Source organism: Staurois parvus, unplaced genomic scaffold, assembly GCF_062004578.1.
Source record: "Staurois parvus isolate SC_StPar_1 unplaced genomic scaffold, SC_StPar_1.0 ptg000132l, whole genome shotgun sequence".
Classification (NCBI taxonomy): Eukaryota; Metazoa; Chordata; class Amphibia; order Anura; family Ranidae; genus Staurois; species Staurois parvus.
Window position 1 is genome coordinate 7,969,863 of NW_028317928.1, and position 24,101 is coordinate 7,993,963.

Genomic DNA, 24,101 nt, shown 5'->3' on the forward strand with positions numbered 1-24,101 from the left:
CTGCAGGAGGTAGCCATTTTGTTGTAGACCACAGAAGAAAGACATTCCTGATGTGTGTTCAGGCTGGAAATTGTGTGTTTATTGAGGAGGAGGTAAAAAAAAAATTGTATTATTATTATTATGAGAGGGTTATTTAAATGAAGAAATAAAACTGTAACATGTTGGCTATTGTTCTATGTGTGGGAGCACAGTGGCCATTTTGTTGTAGACCAAAGAAGAAAGCAGCTATTTCTGATGCATGATCAGTCTGGGGATTGTGAATGGAGAGGAGGTACTAAAGCCTTTTTTATTATAAGAATCATATCTGAATGCAGAAACAAATCTGTAATATATTGTTAATCGTTTGTTTGTGTGTGTGTATATATGTGGCACAGTGGCCATTTTGTTGTAGGCCAGAGTAGCAGGAACGGGCAGGAGCAGTGAGCCTGGAGAGTGTGCGCTCAGTAGGAGAAGGTAAGAGTCTGTATTTGCTCTCCCTCTCTCTTTAACCCGTTGCTGCCCACGTAACACGTATGTGCGGTGGTAAATGGGTGGACTTTAACGCCCATACACTGCACATATACTTTGCCGGCTGATATCTCTGTGCCAAGAGTACGCTCACTACACACTGCTAGCACAGAGACTGAGCTGTCAAAGACAGATCTTGATCCAGACTAATGAGTGCTAGCTGCCGGGACTGGCTCCCGATCATCTGACCACAGTGACAGTCATGATTGCCAATCCTTCCTGCTCCCAAGCCACGTGTTTGAAACTCTTTAACCACTTTCGTACCTGTCCGAGAGACCCGAGCGACCAACCAGCACGTCCGCCGACTGGCCGGACAACCGACCAAAGTCAGGATCGGCTTTGAGCGGTTGTCCATTATAGTAACCCGGAAGTGGTGGTCACTTCCGGTCAGGGGCGGACTGACAACTCATGGGGCCCCCGGGCATTAGGGGACCTTGGGGCCCCTGTGTCCTTGCTCACACTCAAACCACACCCAAAAAGCCTATGAATAAGGTACCAGGGGCATCTCATGGGGCCCCCTTCTGACCCCGGGCCCTCGGGCACTGCCCGAGTTCCCAAATGCTCAGTCCGCCGCTGCTTCCGGTTTACTCAGAACTAAATGGCCCCATTTTTAAAAAATGTAAAGCATTCAAAAACACAGATCTTGGTGTTTCGAAAGCTTTTAAGTGCAGAGGAGGGACTTGGGGTCTTATAGAGCCCAGATCTACCCATAAAGAGGACCTGTCACATGTCTATTGCTGTCACAAGGATGTTTACATTCCTCGTGACAGCAATAAAAGTCATCAAAATAAATTAAAGAAATAGTGTACAAATAAAATAAATTATTGATTATAAACAAAAAAATTAAATGTAAGTGCCCCCGTCCCCTCATGCTCACACACAAAGCCAAATGCACGAGTCGGTCCCACACGCATGCAAACAGTGATTGTCCCACACGTGAGGTATCACTGCGGATGTCAGATCATGGGCAGCAATTCTGGCACCACACCGAAATCTAAAACGGTAACCTGTAAAGGCTTTTAAAGCATCACCCGTAGATAGTAAAATTTATGTGGTTCGTCGTCGTTGCATGGGCGCATGCAATTTTAAAGCGTGACATGTTTGGTATCTATTTACTCACCGTTACATCATCTTTTATATTTTACAAAAAAAATGGATTATCTCTTCTGTTTTTTTTTTGCATTACAATTCAAAATACAGTTTTTTTCCCCAAAAATTACATTTGAAAAACCACTGCACAAATATCGTGTGACATAAAAAAAATTTGCAAAACCCACCAATTTATTTTCTAGCTCTGCTTTAAAAAATAACAAAAACATAAATAAATTATAAAAATGTATATAATATAAATATTGATTTTTACATATAAACAAAAGTGTCAGAAAAAGGCCTGGAGGTCAAGTGGATAAAGGGACACAGGGCTAAGTGGGTAAAGGGACACCGGGGTGGGTGGGTAGGGGTTAAATATCAACAATAAAAATCTATGCTTCTTTCTTATTTTTACTGTTTATCTCCTCCAATTCTAAAACTAGTTTATAAAGGAAGTAGGTCAGCTGACTGAGCATGGAGACGGAGCGGAGACGTGTAGTGGAGCGGATATTAGACCTCACCCTGGAGATCATCTACCTGCTGAATGGAGAGGTGAGGAGGATTCTGGGAGGTCACATGACATCACTGTTATCTCTATTAATAAAACATGGACCTGACTGGAGAGGTGAGGAGGATTCTGGGAGGTCAGATGACATCATTCCTTTCTCTAGTATTAAGACACAGATCTGACCAGAGAGGTGAGGGGGATTCTGGGAGGTCACATGACATCACTCCTATTTCTATTAATAAAACAGACCTGACCTGTCACGTCTATGGTAGTGAGCTCTATAAAACCACAGCTTGGGGTTCCCCAGGGCGCGGAATCTAAGCCCCAGCCTGCTTGTTCACCAGGGCCCCTGATGGTGGGGATAGACTTGCAGCAGGCTGGGACCAGGTCGCGGCCCCCAGATACACCCAGCTGAGGTGGAGCAGACCACTAGCGGGAGCAGGGTGCAAGGGAGAAGACACCGGGAATCCAATGGGCAAGCCAAGGTCAGGATAGGCGGAAAATCTAGCAAGGTCAGAAACAAAGCCGGGGTCGGTACACAGATAGACAACACTGGATACATAGCTGAACCACTCAGGGACTCCAACAACACAAAGTTGCTCAGGCAATGTGGCCTAGTCTGGGCACATCTTAAATAGACAGGCAGACAAGGAGGCGGGACAGGAAGTGATGGAAGGGAAGGACATAAAACCCAGGGAATAGCAGACGACACCCACAGGTGAGCACAGAACAACACACGTGAAGAAATCAAGAGCAGCAAGGAGGTAAGAGTAAACACACAAGAGGCTGCAAGCTAACTTGTGACATGACCGGAGAGGTGAGGAGGATTCTGGGAGGTCACATGACATCACTTTTATCTCTATTAATAAAACACGGACCTGACCGGAGAGGTGAGGAGTATTTTGGGAGGTCACATGACATCACTAAAAACAATACTTGATCCCCTTCTGAGCACTGTGGTTCCTCCCGTTGGCTTGTACTTAATGGGGGAATATGTGCAGCTGCTGGGGAGCAGAGAAGCTGTGGCTTTTCAATATATGGGCTGTGGTAAACAGGTTGCAGAATTAAGGCCCTCTTTAAACATCTTAACAAATGGTAATCAGCGTAAACTTATAATGTAAAGAAGTATCAATACAGGTTTGTATTTGGCATTCTTCTGAACACAGGAGTGCTCACACGTTTCACTTCTTGTCATCCCACGATACGAAAAATGGTATAGTTGAAATCCTGAAAATACTGTATATGCTACACTTCTTTGGCAATCAAAGCATCAATGTTGTCCGGGTGGTCACCAGTATTTTTGTTTACATATAGAATTATATAACTCTCAAGCTTTCCAAAATGAAAAAACAAAGTCCTGTTATAGAACCTCCGTCTCACTACCAAAGAAAAACCAACAAGAAGATTCAAGAAGCAACCAGACAGATCACTGAGCTGCTAACAGGAGAGGTGAGCGCTGCTGGGAATTCTGGGACATTCTCCAGTAAAGACAAGGGATGTGTCTGGATGGTGACTGTATCATTGTGTGTGTCAGGTTCCTATAAGGTGTCAGGATGTCACTGTCTATTTCTCCATGGAGGAGTGGGAGTATCTAGAAGGACACAAGGATCTCTACAAGGACGTCATGATGGAGAACCGGCTGCCCCTCACATCACCGGGTAAGAGGAGACTTTCATTTCTTGTATTGAGGATCCACCTAGATATGCACATCCTCTGATATAAAGTCATAGAAACATTAGAGGAGTGGGAGTATATAGAAGGACACAAGGATCTGTAGAAGAACGTCATGATGGAGAACCGGCTGCCCCTCACATCACCGGGTAAGAGGAGACTTTCATTTCTTGTATTGAGGATCCACCTAGATACACACATCCTCTGATATAAAGACATTATTATTATTATTATTATTATACAGTATTTATAAAGCGCCAATAGTTCGCTCAGCGCTGTACATTACAGAGGGGGACAGAACATATGACAGAACAATACCAATACAATGCAAAACATGAGGGGATTGAGGGCCCTGCTCTTTCGAGCTTACAATCTAGGAGGGAGGGGATGGTGGCACAGGAGGAGATAGCTGTGGGGGATGGAGTGGTAGGAAGAGTGGAGGAGGTCGGCAAGTTAGCAGGGGGTGGGGTAGGCTTCCCTGAACAGATGGGTTTTCAGGGTGCGCCTAAAGGAGAGGAGAGTAGGTGATAATCTGATGGGTTGGGGCAGGGAGTTCCAGAGGATGGGTGACACCCTGGAGAAGTCCTGGAGGCGGGCATGGGAGGAGGAGACCAGGGAACTAGAGAGAAGGAGGTCTTGTGAGGAGCGGAGTGTACGTGCTGGGCGGTACTTGGATATTAGGTCATTGATGTAGTTCGGGGCAGTATGGTGGACAGCTTTGTACGTCAGCGTTAGGATTTTGAATTTGATCCGTTGCGCAATCGGAAGCCAGTGGAGGGATTGGCAGAGGGGGGTGGCGGAGACAGAGCGGTTGGAAAGGTGAATGAGTCTGGCAGCCGTATTCAGGATCGACTTAAGCGGGGATAGCCAGCGGCGAGGCAGGCCAGTGAGGAGGGAGTTGCAGTAGTCGAGTCGTGATATGATGAGGGAGTGGATGAGCAGTTTAGTGGTTTCTGGGGTTAGGAACGTGCGGATTTTGGCGATGTTGCGGAGGTGGAGTCTGCACGAGTTTGTTAAAGATTGGACTTGGGGCTGAAAGGATAGGTTAGAGTCCAGAATGACACCAAGTACTCTGGCCTGCAGGGCGGGTTTGATGGTAGCGTTGTTGGATGTGACGGAGAAGTCAATGGGGGGTGGTGTCCGGGCTGGGGGGAAGACAAGAAACTCGGTTTTGGAGAGGTTCAATTTAAGGAAGTGGAGCGACATCCAGTCTGATATGTCGCTCAGTAGGTGTGTGATTCAGGCTGAGACCAAGGAGGTGAGGTGGGGGGTTGAGAGATAGATTTGTGTGTCATCGGCATAGAGGTGGTAGTTGAAGCCGTGAGAGTGTATGAGTTGGCCAAGGGAGGAGGTATAGATGGAGAAGGGGCCCGAGGACAGAGCCTTGAGGGACCCCAACAGAGAGGGGGAGTGAGGGGGAGGTGGTAGCATTATAGGTAACGCTGAAGGAGCGTTGTGACAGGTAGGATGAGAGCCAGGAGAGAGCAGAATCTCTGAGGCCGAGGGAGTGTAGTTTTTTGAGGAGGAGGGGGTGGTCGACTGTGTCGAAGGCCGCAGAGAGGTCAAGGAGTAGGAGCACTGAATAGTGGCCATTAGCTTGGCGGTTAGCAGGTCGTTGGAGAGTTTGAGTAAGGCAGTTTCGGTGGAGTGTAGGGAACGGAAGCTGGACTGTAGGGGATCGAGGAGGTTGTTGTCGTTGAGGTGAGAGCATAGGCGGGTGTAGACTAGGCGCTTGAGGAGTTTAGATGTAAATGGGAGCAGGGAGATGGGTCTGAGGTTGTTCGGGTCATTGGGGTCCAGGGAGGGCTTTTTAAGTATGGGGGTGATGTGTGCATGTTTCAGAGGGGAGGGGAAAGTGCTGGAGGAGAGGGAGAGATTGAAGATGTGGGTGAGGGAGCGTAGGATGGAGGGGGAGGGAGGTCGTAGGAGTTGTGAGGGGATAGGATCGAGGGGCCAGGTGGTGAGGCGGGCATCAGAGAGGATCTTGGAGACTTCCACGATGGTAGTAAGGTCAAAGGTGCGGAGTGTTGGGGGAGCTTCAGTATGAGGAATGTAGGGTGGGGTGGAAGAGGAGGTCAGAGCCGTGGTGGGGCCGTGGGAGAGGGGTGATGAGGGGGTAGCTGAGTGAGGGTGAAGGGGGTTGGAGAGAGTTTGAGCAGCGACGAAGTCCGTGCGGGTTATGTCGAGGGGGAGGGGGGATGAGGGGGTAGCTGTGTGAGAGGGGACGGGTTGAGAGGGCGTGTGACTTGCGGCAATGTCCTTGCGAATTGTGTCAATCTTGTTTTTGAAGTGATTGGCAATCTCAAGGGCAGTGAGTGAGGTGCTGGGCGGAGGTGGGGGTGGAGAGAGTAGAGAGTTGAAGGCGGAGAAGAGTCTGCGAGGATTGGAGGAGAGGGCCTTGATGAGGGTCAGGAAGTAGGCTTGTTTGGCAGCATGGAGGGAGGAGGTGTAGGTGTGGAAGGCAGATTTGTAGCGGGCGAAGGCTTGTTGGGATTTGGTTTTGCGCCATAGTCGCTCCAGGGCACGACTGTGTCGTTTGAGGGTTTTGGTGTGATCAGTCTGCCAGGGCTGGAGCGGTCGGGGTCTGATGTTGCGTGTGGTTAAAGGCGCTAGTGAGTCAAGGGCTGTTGACAGCGCGTTGTTGTAGGCAGTCATAGCCAAGTCGGGGCAGGACAGGGGGAAGATGCGGTCATGGAGTTGATCAGCTGCAGAGTGGAGGGAGGCAGGGTTAAGGTTGCGGAGGTTACGGCTGGTAGTAGTGTGACATTTGGAGGGGTAGGCGTTGGAGGACGAGGAGATAGAGAAGGTAATCAGGTTGTGGTCAGAGAGAGGGAAAGGGGTGTTAGTGAGGTTGTGGGGAGCGCAGTGGTTGGAGAAGACGAGATCAAGGATATTACCATCGGAGTGGGTGGTGGATTGTATGCACTGTGGAAGTGCAAAGGAGGATGTTAAGTGGAGGAGACGGGCTGTTTCCGGGTTGTCGAGGTTGACAGGGATGTTGAAATCCCCAAGGATGATGGTGGGTAGCTCAGAGGAGAGGAAGAAGGGTAGCCAGGAGGAGAAGTCATCCAGGAAGCGGGGTATGGATCCAGGAGGCCGGTATATCACAGCAATCTTCAGGGGGGTTGGGGAGAACAGTCGGACGCAGTGGGCCTCGAAGGAGGAGAAGGATAGGGAGGGGGGGTTTGGGAGGACTCGGAAGGTGCTCTGCGGTGACAGGAGCAGACCAACCCCACCACCTCTACGACCGTTGGGCCTGGGTGAGTGGGTCCAGGTGAGACCTCCGTAGGAGAGTGCAGCAGGGGAGGTAGAGTCAGTGGGCTGGATCCAGGTTTCTGTAATCGCCAGGAGGTTGAGGGAATGGGAAACAAAGAGGTCGTGGATGGCGGTAAGCTTGTTGCACACCGATCGGGCGTTCAGGAGTGCGCATGAAACGATTTTAGGGAGCAGGGGGACAGATACTAAGTTGCGGGGGTTGCTGCGGGACGTGGAGGCGGGAGGGTGTTGTGCGGGTGAGGGAGGTGGTGGAGGGCCAGGATTCGGGGAGATGTCCCCTGCGGCTAGGAGGAGGAGAAGGGTGAGAAAGGTGGCATGGGAGCGGGATGTGCAGGAGCGTGAGAAACCACTAGTGGAGGTATTCGGGTCAGTGGGAGAGTGGAGTAATAGGAGGAGGTGGTGGGTGCCGTAGAGGGGTGAAGGAAGCAGTGAGGACACAATATACAATTGTTTGGGAGGAGCAGAGGGATATAGTGAATGGATTTTGGGAACGGAGGAGAGGAAAATGAGAAGGAGGAGTGGAAGAGGCATTTTGGGGAGGTGAAGAGAGCAATAGTAGGGAGATGATAGCAATGAGGGGGAGATGTACAAGTTTTGGGGTGGAGCAGAGGGGTAAAGAAATTAGATTTGGGAACAGAGGATAGTAATGTGATAAAGAGAAGAGGGGATGTATTACATAAAGGTACACAGAGTGGGTCTCAGGTATGTAAGAGATGACATAGAAACAATAGAGGAGTGGGAGTATATAGAAGGACACAAGGATCTCTACAAGGACGTCATGATGGAGAACTGGCTGCCCCTCACATCACCAGGTAAGAGGAGACTTCCATTTCTTGTATTGAGGATCCACCTAGATACACACATCCTCTGATACCAAGACATAGAAACAATGTATTCAGTCAGTGTGTGTGTTTCCTACAGATGGATCCAGTAATGGGAACCCACCAGAGAGATGTCCCTGTCCTCTGTATTCCCGGGACTCCACACAGGAACATCAGGAGATCCCTCAGGAAAATCAGGAGATCCCTCAGGAGGATCAGGTAGATGGATCCAGTAATGGGAACCCACCAGAAAGATGTCCCCATCCTCTGTATTTTTGGGACTCCACACAGGAACATCAGGAGATCCTTCAGGAGGATCAGGTAGGTTGCATCCAAAATGGAATATGAATACACAACTAAACTAACAAGTAGACCCATATAACACCTTTTTTACTTGCAAGCACTGTAACAATCTATTCAACCCTGTGATCATTATAAAAAGAATGTTGCTTTAATCTGTAATAGATATTAGATAACATTTACAGTAATCATTCTTGTATAGGTCACATTTGCGGTGGATTACATTGATTACAGGATGGAAGCAGAAGAGCCGTATGTGAGGTTCGATGAGCTGGAAATCCCTCCAGAGATCAGCACAGGTGAGGAATAAACACTAAATCCAGAGAAGAGTCCCAGATCCTCCTTGTTCAGTCACTACAACAATCTCTTCTTCTCTCCCTTCCTCTGTCAGTAGACAGTAATGGGGGGACAGTATGTGTCCAGTGGGGGGGGGGGTCAGGGGCCATCAGCCTCTATTAGACTCCGGCTCTCCTCCTCACATCATGTCATTGAGATGTGACCAGTCTCCCCCCACACACACTCTCTGGGGTCTCTCATACATCTCAGTACAGGGGGCTTCACTCTTCTTTATTCACAGACCCTGGAGACACTCAGAGAGACTGCAAGGTTGAGGAAGAAGAACATGTGAGGATAAAAGAGGAGGAAATTCCTATAGAGATCAACACAGGTAAGTAATAAACACTAAATACAGCAAAATAATTCATCTTGTTTTGAAGAATTTTGCTTTGGAAAAGGAACTCCAACTAAAACGGAATAACTGTTTTCAGCCACTGTAGCTCTGGTCTTGTTGGTGGGTTGTCATAGGCTGGAGTTAAAGCGCAGTCTGTTTGCATGAATTGCGCATTGATGTTTCTCATACAACATGGCTGCCACTCCGTGATGTATCCAATGACATATGAAAAAACAAAAAGGTGAAAGTAAGCATATGCCCGATCACTAGCACATGTTCGAAAATGGGAGCCAATCTAAGACACGTCCCACCGTACTTCAGAAAACTGAGAGCGGTGCCAGTTTGGTTCAGTTATGTTCACTGATCTCCTTGGCCGTGAATCAACCCAAAAGCGCTCAGTGCTCACTTCCTGTTGACTCTAGGAAACACGAAAATAGATTCCAGTGTTCTTTATATAGAGAAGGTCAATCATGAGGACTTGTCATCCAGAGATACACTATATTACATTACATTACATTGAGTTTATATAGCGCCAAAGGGTTTGCTCAGCGCTGTACAATAGAGGGGGGGACAATACATGAAACATTACAGCAACTACAAACAGCACACGAGGGGTTATAGGGCCCTACTCTTTCGAGCTTACAATCTAGGAGGGAAGGGGTAGTGGTACAGGAGGAAGTGGCTGTGGGGGATGGAGTGGTAGGAGGAATGAAGGAGAGCAGCAGTTAGGTGAGGGTGGGGTAGGCTTCCCTGAAGAGGTGGGTTTTCAGGGAGCGCCTGAAGGTGAGGAGGGAAGGTGACAGTCTGATGGATTGGGGTAGTGAGTTCCAGAGGATGGGGGAGGACCTGGAGAAGTCTTGCAGACGTGCGTGTGAGGAGGAGACCAGGGAGCAAGATAGAAGGAGGTCCTGTGAAGAGCGAAGGGTACGGGTAGGGTGGTACTTGGGAATCAGGTTGGTGAGGTAGTTAGGGGCAGTGTTGTGAATGTCTTTGTAGGTCAGAGTGAGTAGTTTGAATTTGATGCGTTGGGCGATAGGGAGCCAGTGGAGGGAGAGGCAGAGGGGGGTGGCAGAGGTGGAGCGGGTGGTGAGGTGGATGAGTCTAGCCGCTGAGTTGAGGATGGTCTGAAGCGGGGAGAGCCTGCACTGGGGTAGGTCGGTGAGGAGGGAGTTGCAGTAGTCAAGGCGTGAGATAATCAGGGAGTGCACAAGTAGTTTAGTAAGAAAAATTAATAATAGCGCCTATGGTCAAAATTATATAACTTACTAATAGTGTACCAGCTGCAAAAAATCACCATATATAAAGTGTACCAATAAATAAATAATTTGCGCTAGTAAATGTGTATAAATATATAAATATATATAAAGAAATCATCAAATCATAAGTCCAGAAAAAAAAAATATATATATGTCAATACCACAAAAAAAAAAAACTTTTAAGTGCAAAAAACTTTTGTGCAAAAAAAGTGTCTAAATATGAAAAATTTTTTCACCAAAAAACCTTGATAATATAATGGCAGATCATCCATAAATATATCTTCAGAAACGGAAACTCTGCAACACACCGATCCTCATCGATCGAAATAACAGGATGAAAAACTTTGTAGTTAATCGAAAATCCACTTCTCCAATAGATAAAGGACCACCTTCAAACGTATCCATGGGGGGAAATGCCAAGCACTCGAGAGAAACAGAAAGACTTCATGGTGCAATATTATAAAAACCAATTCCTTTATTAGGTACTCATTGCACTTACTCAAGAGGTGTCCCAGCCGACACCAGCATCAACAGCATAACAGCAATCACATAAACGAGCCTGGCTACTCAGCACATGCGCAGTAGCTAGCAGCCAAAAACGTAATGACGTCACATCAATCAAGCTCCGCCCTACGCGTTTCGTCATCGACGTCCTCACGGAGCGGAGGACGTCGGTGACGAAACGCGTAGGGCGGAGCTTGATTGATGTGACATCATTACGTTTTTGGCTGCCAGCTACTGCGCATGTGCTGAGTAGCCAGGCTCGTTTATGTGATTGCTGTTATGCTGTTGATGCTGGTGTCGGCTGGGACACCTCTTGAGTAAGTGCAATGAGTACCTAATAAAGGAATTGGTTTTTATAATATTGCACCATGAAGTCTTTCTGTTTCTCTCGAGTGCTTGGCATTTCCCCCCATGGATACGTTTGAAGGTGGTCCTTTATCTATTGGAGAAGTGGATTTTCGATTAACTACAAAGTTTTTCATCCTGTTATTTCGATCGATGAGGATCGGTGTGTTGCAGAGTTTCCGTTTCTGAAGATATATTTATGGATGATCTGCCATTATATTATCAAGGTTTTTTGGTGAAATTTTTCATATTTAGACACTTTTTTTGCACAAAAGTTTTTTGCACTTAAAAGTTTTTTTTTTTTTTGTGGTATTGACATATATATATATTTTTTTTCTGGACTTATGATTTGATGATTTCTTTATATATATTTATATATTTATACACATTTACTAGCGCAAATTATTTATTTACAAGTAGTTTAGTGGTGTCTGGGGTAAGGAAGGAGCGTATTTTGGCGATATTGCGGAGGTGGAGTCTGCATGTGTTTGTAAGTGATTTGACATGAGGTTGGAAGGAGAGGTTAGAGTCCAGAATGACTCCAAGGACTTTGGCTTGCGGGGCGGGATTGATGGTGGTGATGTTAGTAGTGATGGATAGGATGGGGGGGGGGGGCGCGGGCAGGAGGGAAGACGAGAAGCTCGGTTTTGGAGAGGTTGAGTTTGAGGAAATGGAGCGACATCCAGTCAGAGATGTCGTTTAGGAGGTGAGTGATGCGGGCGGAGAAAGTGGAGGTGAGGTGAGGGGTGGAGAGGTAAATTTGAGTGTCATCAGCATAGAGATGGTAGTTGAAGCCGTGGGAGTGTATGAGTTTGCCAAGGGAGGAGGTGTAGATGGAGAAGAGAAGGGGTCCAAGGACAGAGCCCTGGGGGACCCCAACAGAGAGGGGTAGTGAGGGGGAGGTGGCACCATTGCCAAAAGTATTGGCCCTATATTGCCAAAAGTATTGGCCCCGCCCTCCCAATCATGTGAATGAGTTGTTCCAATCCCCTCCATGGTCACAGGCGTATAAAATCAAGCTCCCAGGCATGCAGACTGCTTCTACAAACATTGGTGAAAGAATGGGTCACTCTCAGGAGCTCAGTGACTCCAAGCATGGTCCCGTGATAGGTTGCCACCTGTGCAATAAGTCCATCCATAACATTTCCTGGCTACTAAATATTCCACGGTCAACTGTTAGTGGGATTATAACAAAGTGGAAGCAACTGGGAACAACAGCAACTCAGCCACCAAGTGGTAGGCCACGTCACATGACAGAGCGGGGTCAGCACATGCTGAACCGCACAGTGCGCAGAAGTCGCCAACTGTCTGCAGAGTCAATAGCTAAAGACCTCCAAACTTGGTGTGGCCTTCAGATGAGGCCAACAACAGTGCGTAGAGAGCTTCATGGAATGGGTTTCCATGGCCGAGCAGCTGCATCCAAGCCTTCCATCACCAAGTGCAATGCAAAGCGTCGGATACCGTGATGTAAAGCGCGCTGCCACTGGACTCTAGAGCAGTGGAGACGTGTTCTCTGGAGTGACCAATCACGCTTCTCTGTCTGAAATCTGATGGACATGTCTGGGTTTGGTGGTTGCCAGGAGAACGGTACTTGCATGACTGTATTGTGCCAAGTGTAAAGTTTGGTGGAGAGGGGATTATGGTATGGGGTTGTTTTTCATGGGTTGGGCTTGGCCTCCTAGTTCCAGTGAAGGGAACTCTTAAGGCGACATTTTGGACAATTTCATGCTCCCAACTTTGTGGGAAGAGTTTGGGGATGGCCCCTTCCTGTTCCAACATGACTGCGCACCAGTGCACAAAGCAAGGCCCATAAAGACATGAGCCAGTTTAGGGTGGAGGAACTTGACTGGCCTGCACAGAGTTCTGACCTCAACCCCATAGAACACCTTTGGGATGAATTAGAGTGGAGACTGTGAGCCAGGCCTCCTCCCCCGACATCAGTGCCTGACCTGACAAATGTGCTTCTGGAAGAATGGTCCAACCTTCCCATAGACACCCTCCTAAATCTTGTGGACGGCCTTCCCAGAAGAGTTGAAGCTGTTATAGCTGCAAAGTGGGGTACCAACTCAATATTGAACCCTACGGACCAAGACTGGGAGGCCATTAAAGTTCATGTGCGTGGAAAGGCCGGCCGACCAATACTTGGGACAATATAGTGTATCTTGAGCAAACAGCAGATTGCCATTCATACGGGATTCTATTCTGATGTTGTTTGCAGGGAAATGTCATATCCATCTTAATACTCAGTACCATATATTCAGACCTGGTTTGTCCATGAATGTCATTCGAAACCTTTTTTATACAAGCTAGTTTATCATGTATATTCATAGTAGAACTCCAGTTGAAAAATAAATAACACAGCATTAGGCCTCTGTGGTGCTGCCCCCACAAAATCACCGTCTCAAGGTTCATCAGAATTTCTTTTTGGCTGAATGATGAACGGCATCATTCATCCCACTCAGTTATGGGCATCTCCACCCTGGCTTTGGCTCAAAGTACGATACTGCATGAGAACGGCAGTGATGTCATAACCTAAGTACCTCTCTCTGTATTGAAGACAGGCCACTGGCACCACACGGTGAAGAAGCAGCGGGCTCCAAGGTGCCACTTCACCAGCTGGATTTAAAGGAGAAGTATAGCCAAAGCTTTTTCAGCTGTACTTCTGCTGTGGATCACAGGAGTGCAGTTCGTTCGTGCCTATGGTCAAATGACAGCCAGGCGAATCTCTCGTCTCTCTGGGAGGGCGTTATATGACATCCTTCCCGGATCGCACTTTGCACGTGCCAGCAGGGCCACGCTGTGGCAAGAACTGTCACCAGCCGTGTACCTCAGATACGGCCAATGAGAGATCTGAGTACCGGCCCCGTTGCCAATACCGTGTGACCTGCTGTGACCAATCACAGCAGGTCACATGACAGTTGTATACAATGGATGGCTTCCTTTCATGCCATCCATTGTATACAAGTGTGTCTAGCTGTGAATGGTCACAGGGATCACTTGTACAGGCTAGGCCAATCACAGCCCATCTATGTCATGTGATTAGCCATGGCCAATCACAGCTAATCACAACAAAAAAACCTGAATGAATCGATTTCATTCAGTTAAATGCTTGCTTATAGCAAATAAATGCTTTGCTATGAGCAATCAAATTGTGTAAAAAAAAAAAAAAAAATTCTGATCACTTCCCCAAAGTAGTACGATGTTACTATGGTAACATTATACTACTTTGGTCATAGTGTAATATGCAAAAAAATCTTTAAAAAAGAAAAAAAAATTAATAAAAATTTATCAGTTTGTTTTTTTTCGTACTGCCACCAGTCGGTGTCCCTGATCACCGTCACACCATTTATATGCTGACCATGTACTGCACTAGTGACAGTATGCAAAAAGAAGAATGGTGAAAATAATTTTTTTCATTTCTTCATTTTCCGAAAAATTCGGACAAAAAAATTACAACTTCAAAAAATTTGCCATGCCTCTTATGAAATACGTTGGACTGTCTACTTAGAAAAAAGTGGTCATTTGGGGGATATCTGTACTGTTCTGACATTTGGGGGATATCTGTACTGTTCTGACATTTGGGGGATATCTGTACTGTTCTGACATTTGGGGGATATCTGTACTGTTCTGACATTTGAGGGATATCTGTACTGTCCTGACATTTTGGGGGATATCTGTACTGTCCTGACATTTTGGGGGGATATCTGTACTCTCCTGACATTTGGGGGATATCTGCCCTCTCCTGACATTTGGGGGATATCTGCCCTGTCCTGACATTTGGGGGGATATCTGTCCTGTTCTGACATTTGGGGGATATCTATACTGTCCTGACATTTGGGGGATATCTGTACTGTTCTGACATTTGGGGGGATATCTGTACTGTTCTGACATTTGGGGGGATATCTGTCCTGAAATTTGGGGGGATATCTGTCCTGTCCTAACATTTGGGGGATATCTGTACTGTCCTGACATTCTTGGACCTCAAGAAATTAGATTAGCCGTCAGTACTTCAGGATCGATCAATTTTCAGATATATCCCATAGTTTGTGAACTCTGTAACTTTCCTACAAACTAAATAATAATACTGATTTGGGTTATTTTCACCAAAGAAATGTAGCAGAATACATCTTGGCCTAAATTTATGAAGAAAAATTATTTATTTGCAAAATTTTATAACAGAAACAAAGGTGTTTTTTTTTTCAAAAATGTTGGTCTTTTTTTGTTAAGTTAGCAAAAAATAAAAACCCCAGCGGTGATTAAATACCACCAAAAGAAAGCTCTAGTTGTGTGAACAAAATGATAACATTTTAGTTTGGGTACAGTGTTGTATGACCGTGCAATTGTCATTCAAAGTGTGAGAGCGCTGAAACCTGAAAAATGTCCTGTGCAGGGAGGGGGTAAAAGTGCCCGGTATTGAAGTGGGTAAATCCGGCAGGGAAAGATGAAGCATCAGGCTTCATTATTATTTTTTACCTAAACCATACTTCTCTTTTAAGCCTGGTGCACACTAGTGTGCGCCGTGCGGCCTGCGTTTGTGCAGGCAGAGCAGCCTATTCATTTGAATGGGCTGCTGTGCCCGTGATGCACACAAGAAAAAGGTACATGTGCCTTTTCTGAAAAGCATCCGCACGGAAGCCGCATGGTGTGGTTCCCTCACCCGTGATCATGCTGCAATCGTGCTGCAGGATGAGATGCATGAGGGTGCCATTTGTTCTGAATGGCAACCCTGCACATCTCATCCCACAGTGCGGTTGCACCCCCCCCCCCGGGTGGTTGCGCATCGATTCCCACAACCAGCCTGCAGGCTAGTGTGCACTGGGCCTTAAGGTATGTATAAGTGTAATCCATTTTGAATGGAGTAAGGCAGGGTTTTAACCCCCATCAGATTTTTTTTATCTGCCATCTGTGTCCCATTGGGGAGATTTCCCTTCACTTCTTCTATCATAGCCAAAACAGGAAGTGAGAGGAAATCCCTGCAAATTAAGGGAATCCCTTGGAGACTCCCCATGTCACCAGAACTAGTGTCCCCATTGGAAGATTTCCTATTACTTCCTCTATCACAGCCAAAGCAGGAAGTGAGAGGAAATCCCTGCAAATTAACCCCTCGACCTCCTGAGGATTCCCCCCCCCCCCCCCTTCCTGACCAGGCAATTTTTTTTGCGATACTGTGCTGCGCTACTTTAACTGACAATTGTGCGGTCATGCAGCGCTGCACCCAAATTGAATTTATGCCCTTTTTTCCAACGAATAAAGCTTTCTTTTGGTGGTATTTGATCACTTATTTTTTGCGCTAAAAACAAAAAAAGACCGTCAATTTTGGAAAAAAAAACATTTTTGGCTTTTTGCTATTAAACGTCCAGTAAAAAAAATTTAAAAAATTTAATTTCAGCATCAATGTTGTTCAAAATGTATTCTGCTCCGTGTTTTTACTAAAAAAAAAAATCCCAATACGTGAAAATTAATCGGTTTACGTGAAAGTTTTATAGCGTTTACAAATGGCGGTATAGATACTGGGATTTTTTTTTTTTAACTAGTAATGGCGGCGATCAGCGGGACTGTGGCGGGCATTCTGACAGTGGGGGGGAACTGACTTTGTGTCACTGACATCCCCAGTGACACCAATACAGTGATCAGTGCTATTAAAAAGCAAGAGGGGGTGAAAGTGTCCGGACTTGCAGTGGTTAAGGAGGGGGTGAAGGAGAGGACAGGATGTTTGTTTCCTTTTATAAATGGAGATCTGTTGTAAGTGTTCCTTCTCTCCTCCGTTTCTATTTCCCTGCAGAAGGACAATACTACATGAACAGTCTGGGAGAATATTCCATGATCTCTTCAGAAGGTACTTACATCAAAGCAGATTTTACTGGAGAAAGCAACATGATGATAAAGGTCCATCCTATCACAGATCTACTATCTGATCCTGCCACGCATGGGACAAGTTTTTCCAATCACTTACCTCTTGCCACTTACCCCTCGGGTTATAAAGGGGGTAAAATGTTCCAGTGTCCTATCTGTGGGAAATGTGTTACCCGGAAATCCACTCTCATTGAACATCAGAGGATTCATACCGGGGAGAAGCCGTATTCCTGCTCGGAATGCGGGAAATGTTTTGCCAAAAGAACGAACTTTATTTTGCATCAGAGAACCCACACGGGAGAGAAGCCGTATTCGTGTCCCGATTGCGGGGAATGTTTTCCTTCTGGTTCAGATCTTAAGAAACACAATAGGACTCATACCGGGGAGAAGCCCTATTCATGTTCGTTGTGTGGGAAGTGTTTCTCCCAAAAAAACAAACTGACTTTACATGAGAAGTCTCACACGGGGGAAAAGCCCTATTCGTGTTCGATGTGCGGGAAATGTTTCACTCGAAGAAATAAACTTGTATTACATGAGAAAACTCACATTGGTGAGAAGACCTGTTCCTGTTCCGAATGCGGGGAATGTTTCTCCCAAAGAAGCAAACTGATTTTGCACGAGAGAATTCACACGGGGGAGAGGCCCTACTCGTGTTCGGAATGCGGGGAACAGTTTTCCAGCAATTCGGCTGTTGCCAGCCACAAGAGAGCTCACGCAGGGTTAAAGCCGTATACATGCTCGGATTGCGGGAAATGTTTCTCTCGGAATTCAGCGCTTACTGATCACAAACGGATTCACACGGGGGAAAGGCCATATTCGTGTTCGGAGTGCGGGAGGTGTTTTGCTCGGAAGGACAACCTGGCCTCGCATCAGAGAACACACACCGGTGTGAAGCCGTTTTCCTGTTCCGAATGCGGGAAATATTTTAGCCACAAAGCCAGCCTTTTTGTGCATAAGAGGACTCACACGGGGGAGAAGCCCTATTCCTGTTCCTTGTGCGGGAAGTGTTTTTCCCAAAGAAACAAACTTATTTTGCACGAGAGGACGCACACGGGGGAAAAGTCGTATTCATGTTCGACGTGCGGGAAGTGTTTCTCCCGAAGAAGTAAACTTGCATTACACGAGAAAACGCACGAAGGGGAGAAGCCCCATTCATGTTCCGAATGCGGGAAATGTTTCTCCCAAAGAAGCAAACTGATTTTACACGAGAGGATTCACACGGGGGAGAAGCCCTACTCCTGCACAGAATGCGGGGAGCGCTTTTCCAGCAATTCAGCGGTTGCTAGTCACAAGAGATCTCACGCGGGGTTAAAGCCGTATACGTGTTCAGATTGCGGGAAATGTTTCTCTCGGAATTCAGCCCTTACCGATCACAAACGGATTCACACGGGGGAAAAGCCATATTCATGTTCGGAGTGCGGGAGGTGTTTTGCTCGGAAGGACAACCTCATCTCACATCAGAGAATACACACCGGCGTGAAGCCGTTTTCATGCTCCGAATGTGGCAGATGTTTTGGCCATAAAGCCAGTCTTTTTATGCACAAGAGGACTCACACCGGAGAGAAACCCTATTCGTGCTCAGAGTGCGGGAAGTGTTTCACACGGAGGGCCTATGTTATTGTACATCAGAGAACTCATATCGCAAATAGCCACACATCAAATAAGTCGCAGTGATGATCCCCAATGTGTCCTGGTCCCGAAAGGAGATATACTTTATGTAGTCAAACGTCTGTGAACCCCTGACCATCACACCCACTATATAGGCAAAAGTATTGGATACCCATTAAAATCAGATGTTTCCAATGAAGGTACTCATAGTTAGTCTGGCTGAAAAAAAGACAAAAGTCCATCCAGTTCAACCATTAAAAAAAAAAAGTTATAATCCTACACCCACAGTTGATCCAGAGGAAGGCAAAAAACCCAGCAAAGCATGATCCAATTTGCTCCTGCAGGGGAAAGAGTTCCTTCCTGATCCCCCGAGAGGCAATCGGATATTCCCTGGATCAACTTTACCTATATACTCTTAATGCTAAAGACAGTTTAGCCCAGGGTTTCTCAACTAGGGTTCCTCCAGAGGTTGCCTGGGGTTCCTTGAGCAATGAGCAATTTTTGCCTCTCAGGTAAGTTCCCACTGACACCATTAATCTTTTTAGCAATCTGTAAGGGGGTAATTCTTCCCAATGACCACAAGGGTAAGGAGCATTCTTCCTATTGACTATCACAATAATGTATCATGAATTGTAGATAAAGCCAATTTTGTAGGGGTTCCCTGAGACCGGAAAGTTACGTCAAGGGTTCCTCTGCGTTGAAAAGGTTGAGAAAAGCTGGTTTACACTACTTCAACCTTATGGTAACAGTTTTGGAAGGCCCTCTTCTGTTCATGACTGTGCCTCTGTGTACAAAGCCAGTTTAATAAAGACTCGGTTTGGTGCTGAGGAACTCTAGTGGCTTGCACAGTGCCCTGCCCTCAACTCTACTGAACACACTTGGGATATAATTGAACGCTGGTTGCAAGCCAATTCAATAAAGACTTGGTTTGGTGAGTTTGGTGTTGAGGAACTCAAGTGGCTTGCACCGAGCCCTGCCCTCAGCTGTACTGAACACACTTGGGATATAATGGAACGCTGGTTGCAAGTCAGCTCAATAAAGACTCGGTTTGGTGTTGAGGAACTCTAGTGGCTTGCGCCAAGCCCTGCCCTCAACTGTACTGAACACACTTGGGATATAATGGAACTCTGGTTGCAAGCCAGGTCTTCTTGTCCAACATCAGTACCTGACCTCGCAAATGCTCCTTTGGCTGAATAGCCATACATTCCTACAGACATACTCCAAAATCTTGTTCAACGCCTTCCCAGAAGAGCTGTTATAGCTACAAAGGGGAGAACTCAATAATAATGCTGGGATGGGATGTCCAACAAGTCCATATGGTGTGATGGTCAGGTATAGCCATATAGTGTAGCTGTAAATCAAGTCTGGTTAGGTGGGTCAACTTAAGCAACCACCTGCATGTTCTGAAGGTAAACATAAGGAATTATGCTGTGTGACATATATGAGGTGTATCCAGAAAGTAATGAGAATGATATTTAAAAAACTCTTTAATTGAAACATTTTACAACTGAACATTGTCTCCTTCAAAGTATGCACCTTGAGAATGTACACAACCCTCCCAACAATTTTTCCATTCTCCATAGCATCGCTGGAAGCTTTCTAGAGGGATGGCATTCAGAGTCCGCGTAGTGGCTCTTTGGACGTTATCCATACTGCCAAGGTGGTGTCCTTTCAAACCCTTCCTCATTTTCTGATAGCGAGCCCCCAGTCACGGTTGAGAACAAACCTCACTGCATCCACATTCTGTTTCGTTTTTGACGAAGAGGGGCATCCTGATAGTTGTGTCTTCAACTCCTTCTTGTCTTTCCTTGAAGGCCTTGTGCCAACGGTACACTTGTGCAGATGATAGCGCAGCTTCTTCATAAGCTTTCCTCACCATTTCCAAAGTTTCTGATGCACTTTTACCCAATTTCACACTAAATTTTATTGAATACCGCTGTTCTAAAAACCTACTTTCATTTTTCTTAGTACGAGGCACTGGAACAGGATGTCCCAAAAAAAGAAGGTCTTGACCTTGACAGGGCTGGAATGCAACTGATCGGTGTTCTAACCCAGTGTTTCTCAACCTTTTTTCGGTCAAGACACCCTTTAAAATTATGGACAGTCCCAAGGCATCCTTTAAATTATAGACAGTCCCGAGGCACCCTTTAAAATTATGGACAGTCCCGAGGCACCCTTTAAAATTATGGACAGTCCCGAGGCACCCCATTCTAAAATGTGAAAGACTATTCTAATAGTTTTATATAACGCAGCAACATCCATACATGTAGGACACCCAACATTAGAGGGGATATATTCTTCCAAAGCAAATACACTTTTGCACGCTGGTACTGACTAGTATTCCAATGTTTAACCTCTCCCTCATTTTTTCTCCATCATTGGGCTAATGTGACCCCAGCACTGATGGAAAGGGGCAGGGAAGGGTCAAACTAGGATGCTGTACAGGCAGCCGACATCCTCCTTATCAACTGATGATGTAATTGGATGTCAAGATGCCAGCGGCTAGAAGGTTATAATGTTGCACAATGGAAACCTGTGGCTTTGTGTAACTAAAAGGCAGGCTTGTTCCACCCGCTGGCTTGTATACAAGTTTTGGGCAATTTTTAGACATTTTGCCAAGGCACCCCTGAAGAAACCTCAAGGCACCCCTGAAGAAACCTCAAGGCACCCCTGAAGAAACCTCAAGACACCCCAGGGTGCCTGGGCACCCTGGTTGAGAAAGGCTGTTCTAACTTATACCTGGCACCCCACCCCAAGTGACCTTTAGTCAGCTTCTCCCTTCCCAGAGCTCTTCTCTAGAGTAGGACCTCCATTCTCATTATATTCTGGACTCGCCTTGTGTCCACCATATCTCCAAAGATCCCTTCAGCAGACGTGTATCTAATGCTAAGCCTTTTTTTTTTTTTTTTAGGATAGAGTAAGAAGTGATTAAAACCCACCTATGTCCCATAGTGCGCAGAGTTTAAAAAAAAAAAAAAACACTAATGATATTAGTAGAAGCGTCCATGGTTCTAAGTGTGTGTTTTCTCGAGATGTTGGATATTTGTAAGAAAGGTCTAGAATACCAGTCCTTCAGCAGATATTCTCCTAGAATAGACACTCTATGTTTGAAAGTTGCCTGTTTTCATCTCCCTTTTTTTAACATTTTTTATTTTGTACTCTTTTTAATTTGATGTAAACAGTTGATGCAGCCAGTAAATAAATAAATCAACAAAACATTTTGGGCCTGACTCACGTATTCCATATTTTAAAGTTAACACAAAGAGGTATACAAGGTCAATGTAGTCATCAACTGAAGTGTATTGTAGAGGCTGAGGGGGCTATATTTTATACCTAGCATGTGAATTCGTTGCAGTCATATGGCCTAGGCCCTAGGTTGACACAGATCAGTCAGCGATAGTGAGATGTTCAGATTCTGGAGTGAGTACAAACAAAGTATAAACTTTCTAAACACCAATGCGTAGATTATTGGACCCAATGAAAGGTTTTAGCTCAACTTTGCCCATAATTTGCGCCTTTCTATTGGTCAACAATTACAGGCGGACCACCCAACGAACAGCGTCTAGGCCAGTGTCGGTCACCGATGTGGTCATCAACATCACCAATGGGCCGCACATAAAATTCAGTGAATATTCGATGTCCTAAGCAGCAAACACACAACAGGATATGGGCAAAGAGACTGCATACATGATACAGAAGATGGTCAGAAACTGTTAATATAATACAAATGATGGTCAGAGACTGTAAATGCTAGGTATAAATTATGGTTTTGAGACTGCAGACAGGTACAGGAGATGTCCAGGGAATGTAGACATGATAGTAGAGATGGTCAGAGACTGTAAATATAACACAAAAGATGGTTTTGAGAATGTAGACATGATACAAGAGATGGTCAGAGACTACTTACATGCTGCTGGAGACTGTCAAAGACTGTGAATATGCTGTAAAAGTTGTTGTAGACTGGGGGCATGTCCAAGAGATAGTCAAAGACTAGAGACATACTACATGAGACTGCTGGAAATCACCGCTATAAGAAGGCATAATGGGAAACAAAGATTTGTGCCTACAGGGATCCCGCACACAAGATGTGCCAAAAAGCCACATATGGCTTTCGGGCTGCAGGTTGAACACCAGGGTTCTAGCCAATAAGAGAGAAAATTTAAAAAAATGATGGCATCCATTTTATTTACCTTGGGCATATTTCTATATTATGTCACCCCTTACGATGCCACATTAATGATGAAATATGTCCACATTGGGGTTTTTGTTTTAGGGCAATACACCATTTAAAGGTTGTGCCCATGTTAGATTGATCAGCGTAGTGAGCGACAGCAGAAAGAGCAAGTTGGAAGAGTCCTCCACATACATCACCCACCCCAACCCTTCCTCCTAAAGTGGAATTTCAGTCAAAACTAAAGAAAAGGTTGCTATACTTACCTATTCTGAAGCTGCTCTGGTCCGGTCTCCAGTGGCGGCTTCTGCATAGAAAGAGAAAGGTGACAACGGCTGGGGAATGAAAAGGAGATGACGTCACCCGTAGACATACTATAGGGCATCTGTCGTTGGCTGCCTCTGCTCTACAGCTCAGCCTGGGACCGGACCAGAGCAGCTTCAGAATAGGTAGGTATAGCGAACTTTTCTTTACAAGGTTGGATAGGTTAGACTTAGAATGGGGCTGGGAGCAGGTTTTGGCTGGGATTTCACTGTAATCCAGCTATTAGGTGGAAAGGGTTAACAAGAATTTGAGAAACGGTCAATTGGATTGCGTGGTGATGATAAAACTGTGGAGAAGAAAAGCAGAAAACCGTGCCCACGAAATCCCTCATTTCAAAATACGGAAGACGGCAAGACCATTCGTGAGCTGAGGTATGAGGTTGTCAAAAAGAACAAACTGTTTTAACCACTTCCCGTTTGGCCCTTGTAGATAAACGGCCAGACGGGGGGCACTGCCGAAGCAGGTGGACGTTTCTAAACGTCCCCCTGCTTCCATTGCCTGCGCGCGCTCCTTGGAAGCGCGCGGCACCGCGAACTGCCTTTTTTTCTACGTGGGCTGGACGGGAGCGCTGCTGAAGCAGGTGGACGAATCTAAACGTCCCCCCGCTTCCATTTCCTTCACGCACCCCCTGGAAGCATGTGGAACCGCGGTCAGTGCCTGCTGTGTCCTGCTACGGTGACAATATGCTAAAAAAAAAACATAAATAATATAGCAAAATAAAAATGTAAAAAAAAAAAATTTTTTTAATTAACATTTTTGGTTCTAAACTAATTTGGGTTTTTTTTTTTTTATTAAAAAGATAGATAAATACATTTTGGCCAAGATTTATGAAGAAAGATTATTTATGTGAAAAGTTTTATAAGAAAAACACTTTTTTTCCTCAAAGTTTTTGGACTTTTTTCATTTATATAGCAAAAAAATAAAAATCCCAGTGGTAAATAAATACCACCAAAATAAAGTTTTATCTGTCTCAAAAAAATGCTAAAAAATTCATATGGGTATAGTGTTGCATGACCGCGCAATTGTAATTCAAATTGTGATGGCCCTGAAAGCTGAAAATTGGCCTGGTCTGGAAGGGGGTGGAAGTGTCCGGCGTTGAACTGGTTAAAGGCTTGATTAAAAGTTACGACTTCAAAGTTTGGGTTCGATTTGTGAGCGGTACATCCCTCGTATACCGATTTAGTTAGTTTCTATTAAA

The 24,101-nt window shown here is 45.8% G+C and overlaps 1 protein-coding gene across 3 annotated transcripts; it reads left to right on the forward strand.

Annotated features, from left to right (window-relative positions):
• Nucleotides 1-248: 248 nt before the first annotated feature.
• On the forward strand, nucleotides 249-21,626 carry LOC149466283 (uncharacterized). 3 transcript variants are annotated; one of them, XM_089672898.1, is made up of 8 exons: nucleotides 249-453; nucleotides 2,040-2,148; nucleotides 3,419-3,553; nucleotides 3,639-3,762; nucleotides 7,973-8,193; nucleotides 8,375-8,471; nucleotides 8,750-8,839; nucleotides 16,730-21,626. In XM_089672898.1, exons 2-8 carry the CDS (start codon nucleotides 2,071-2,073, stop codon nucleotides 18,472-18,474), a joined length of 2,490 nt encoding a protein of 829 aa, XP_089529024.1. In that variant the 5' UTR covers nucleotides 249-453; nucleotides 2,040-2,070; the 3' UTR covers nucleotides 18,475-21,626. The 3 variants fall into 3 exon arrangements, with proteins under 3 accessions (XP_089529024.1, XP_089529025.1, XP_089529026.1); XM_089672899.1 differs by lacking the exon at nucleotides 249-453 and having other exon boundaries at nucleotides 1,974-2,148; XM_089672900.1 differs by lacking the exons at nucleotides 249-453; nucleotides 2,040-2,148; nucleotides 3,419-3,553; nucleotides 3,639-3,762 and adding an exon at nucleotides 3,869-3,924.
• The last annotated feature ends 2,475 nt before the right edge of the window (nucleotides 21,627-24,101 follow it).

Bases quoted from the DNA above. Each gene is read 5' to 3' on its own strand.
- LOC149466283 (XM_089672898.1), top strand. From the start codon at position 2,071: ATGGAGACGGAGCGGAGACGTGTAGTGGAGCGGATATTAGACCTCACC. The intron at 2,149-3,418 runs GTGAGGAGGATT...GTTTACATATAG, and splicing joins TCTACCTGCTGAATGGAGAG to AATTATATAACTCTCAAGCT. The intron at 8,840-16,729 runs GTAAGTAATAAA...ATTTCCCTGCAG, and splicing joins TCCTATAGAGATCAACACAG to AAGGACAATACTACATGAAC.